This window comes from Rhincodon typus, chromosome 42 (assembly GCF_021869965.1).
Source record: "Rhincodon typus isolate 14 chromosome 42, sRhiTyp1.1, whole genome shotgun sequence".
Lineage (NCBI taxonomy): Eukaryota > Metazoa > Chordata > Chondrichthyes > Orectolobiformes > Rhincodontidae > Rhincodon > Rhincodon typus.
The window spans coordinates 6,480,372-6,483,106 of NC_063373.1; the positions used below are offsets into that span (position 1 = coordinate 6,480,372).

Consider the following 2,735-nt stretch of genomic DNA (forward strand, 5'->3'; position numbering starts at 1 on the left):
TCGGTTCATGGGGAGTTTGGAGAAAGACCTCACTCGCTGACAGCTCCTGAGTGACTCTGTCTGCCGGTGGGCAGAGGGTGAGGCCGCCCTCATTCCCGCCTCTCGCAGATTGACACAGAGCCCGGCGGCACCATCCGGTTTAGGCCCCCCACCGCAGGGCTCACCCTCGCTGTTGCTCCTTTCGACGGGGGAATCGACAACATCTGTTGTATCCATTGCTGAATCCCAGGGTATCGGACCAGACCTGGTCAGGTTCGAGTTGGGCCCGGTGGAGGCAGTGGCACCCAGCCAGGGCCCTGGGCAATTCCTCAGAACGATCCAGATTCAATTCCCGGATTCGCAACCGCCCACTTTATCTGGGAAGGAGCACCCCCCTCCCTCCCCACCCCAGGTATCTTGTGAGCTGCTGTTCGGTCACCTTTAGAACAGAAGGACATGCTGTCGTTGGGGAAGACAGGAATACAATTAAGGGGAAGCTGGCAACAGCCATGAGGGAGAAAGGAATAGAAGGTTAAACTGACAGGGGTGCAGATGAAGAGGGATGGGTGCTGGTTCAGGTGGAGCGTAAATACTGACAGGGACCAGTTGCGCCGACTGGCCTGGCCCTGTGCTCAATGGGACACAGACAAACTACTTATTTTGCATCGACCTGTTGTGCTAAGGACAAACATTACGTCCCACCCAGGATAAATGTCCTTCATCTGCATCCGTGGATCATTTCAGCGTCAATGTGCAGACCCAGGGCTCAAAGGGCACCAGCCCCATTGGAAGCGAAATAGGTGACAACAGCCAGGTCCTCAGAGGAAAAAAAAAGCCTTCCCAACTCACCCACTGCCAGAATGAATACGGTTCCGTCCTGGAATGTGACTCAACCCCTGCGCTCACTTGTGAACTCTCTGGTGAGACACCATGTTGGATAACTGAGTGAATCCCTTCCCACACTCCGAGCAGGAGAACGGCTTCTCCCCGGTGTGAATGCGCTGGTGGGTCCGCAGATTGGTGGACTGGGTGAAGCCCTTCCCGCAGACGGAGCAGGTGAATGGCCTCTCCCCGGTGTGGACCCGCTGGTGCCTCTGCAGGCCGGATGACTGAATGAAGCCCTTCCCGCACACAGGGCAGACAGACGGCCGCTCCCCGGTGTGAACCCGCTGGTGCCTCTGCTGCTCAGATGACGTCTTAAACCTCTTGGCGCAGTGGGAGCAGCCAAACGGTCTCTCCTCGGTGTGAATGCGCTGGTGCAGCATCAGATCCCAAGAGCTTTTGAAAGCAGCCCCACAGTCGGAGCATTTGTAAGGTCTCTCGTTGGTGTGACTGCTCTGGTGCCGGCGTAAGCTCGATGACTGACCGAACCCCTTTCCGCACACAGAGCAGGTGAACGGCTTCTCCCTCGTGTGAAACCGCTGGTGCTTCTGAAGGCTGCCCGAATCGCGGAACGCGTTCCCGCAAACCGAGCAGGCGAACGGCTTTTCCCCGGTGTGAACGCGCTGGTGCAATCGCAGGTGGCTTGACTGGGTGAATCCTTTCCCACACACAGAGCAGGTGAACGGCCTCTCCCCTGTGTGACTGCGTCGATGAGTTTCCAGTGCGGATGGTGTTGGGAATACCTTCCCACAGTCCCCACATTTCCACGGTTTCTCCATGGAGGGAATGTCCTCAGAACAAGTGTTTGGTGTGATTTTTTTTCCAGGCTGTGAGATCCTCTATCCACAGTCAGTTCACAGAGAAACTATCATTTGGGTGTGTGTGTGTGTTTGTTGCTTTTTTCGGTTTGAAGCAGACAAGAACAGACATAAACCATTTCCTCCTTTAGATTTCAAAGGTCCACGATAATCAGTTCCTGATGAGCTGAGCGAATGTCAGACGCTGACGCGCTGCATGCTTTGACATTTCCATTTTGAAATTGTCCTCTTCTAATATCCTGCAAAAGGAGACTAGAAAAGTCATCTGTGTCAGTCCTGGTTAGAAATTCAGAACATAAAAATAAACTCCACAGAACAATCTGTTCTCTCATATTCACCACAAGCTCGTAAACCACCATCCCACATACTCTCTCTGTGCTGGAACTCGTTCTCTTGAAGGTGCTGATTCAACTTGACGGACAAATCCTAAAAAGACGCGTAACATACTGTGTCTTAATTTGAGATCCAGCTTGGAACTCTCTAGAATTCTCTGCCTCTGATCAATACAGAAGCAAAGAGGATTAATGATAACAAAACTAAATGGGATGGGTATCTGACAGAAACAAAACTGCAAGGATGTATGGGGATAACTGGAGTGCTCTATGGTGTTAGCATGGAGTCAAGTTGCTGAAAAGACTGGAAATATTTGCAATAGCTGCAGAACCATCTCACAAGACCAGAAGTAATTGGAAATGACAATGAGAGAACCACAAATAAAACAAAACAGATACATACTATAGGACACAAGACATGTGTCTGTTTTGCATTAGTTTACCATTCACTAAAATGATCTTCCTTTGTAAAATAAAATTGTAATGGTGAACATTAGGAAGGTCATCCTTTGAACCAGACAAATGAATGTTTCAAACTGAGGGAACAAAAGGATATCAATGTCTTTGAGAAAGCGGTGAAAACAAAACAAACCTTTCCCCGGTCTGCACCCTCCCTGCATTCACTTCCGGACACGGCGGCCCTACTGCGCCTGCTCCAGACAGGGAGCCCACACTGCGCCTGCTCCGAACTGGGTGCCGCAGGGGGAGAAGGGGGGAGAAGGGG

The 2,735-nt window shown here is 51.5% G+C and overlaps 1 protein-coding gene across 1 annotated transcript in view; it reads right to left on the reverse strand.

Moving 5' to 3' along the window:
- LOC109922248 (zinc finger protein 850-like) overlaps window positions 1–2,735 on the reverse strand; it is a 32,630-nt gene that overhangs the window by 911 nt on the left and 28,984 nt on the right. The window contains exon 5 of the mRNA XM_048619309.1: window positions 29–1,638. Within this exon, the coding sequence (XP_048475266.1) occupies window positions 882–1,638 (757 nt within the window). The 3' untranslated portion in view covers window positions 29–881. The remainder of the gene's footprint in view (window positions 1–28; window positions 1,639–2,735) is intronic.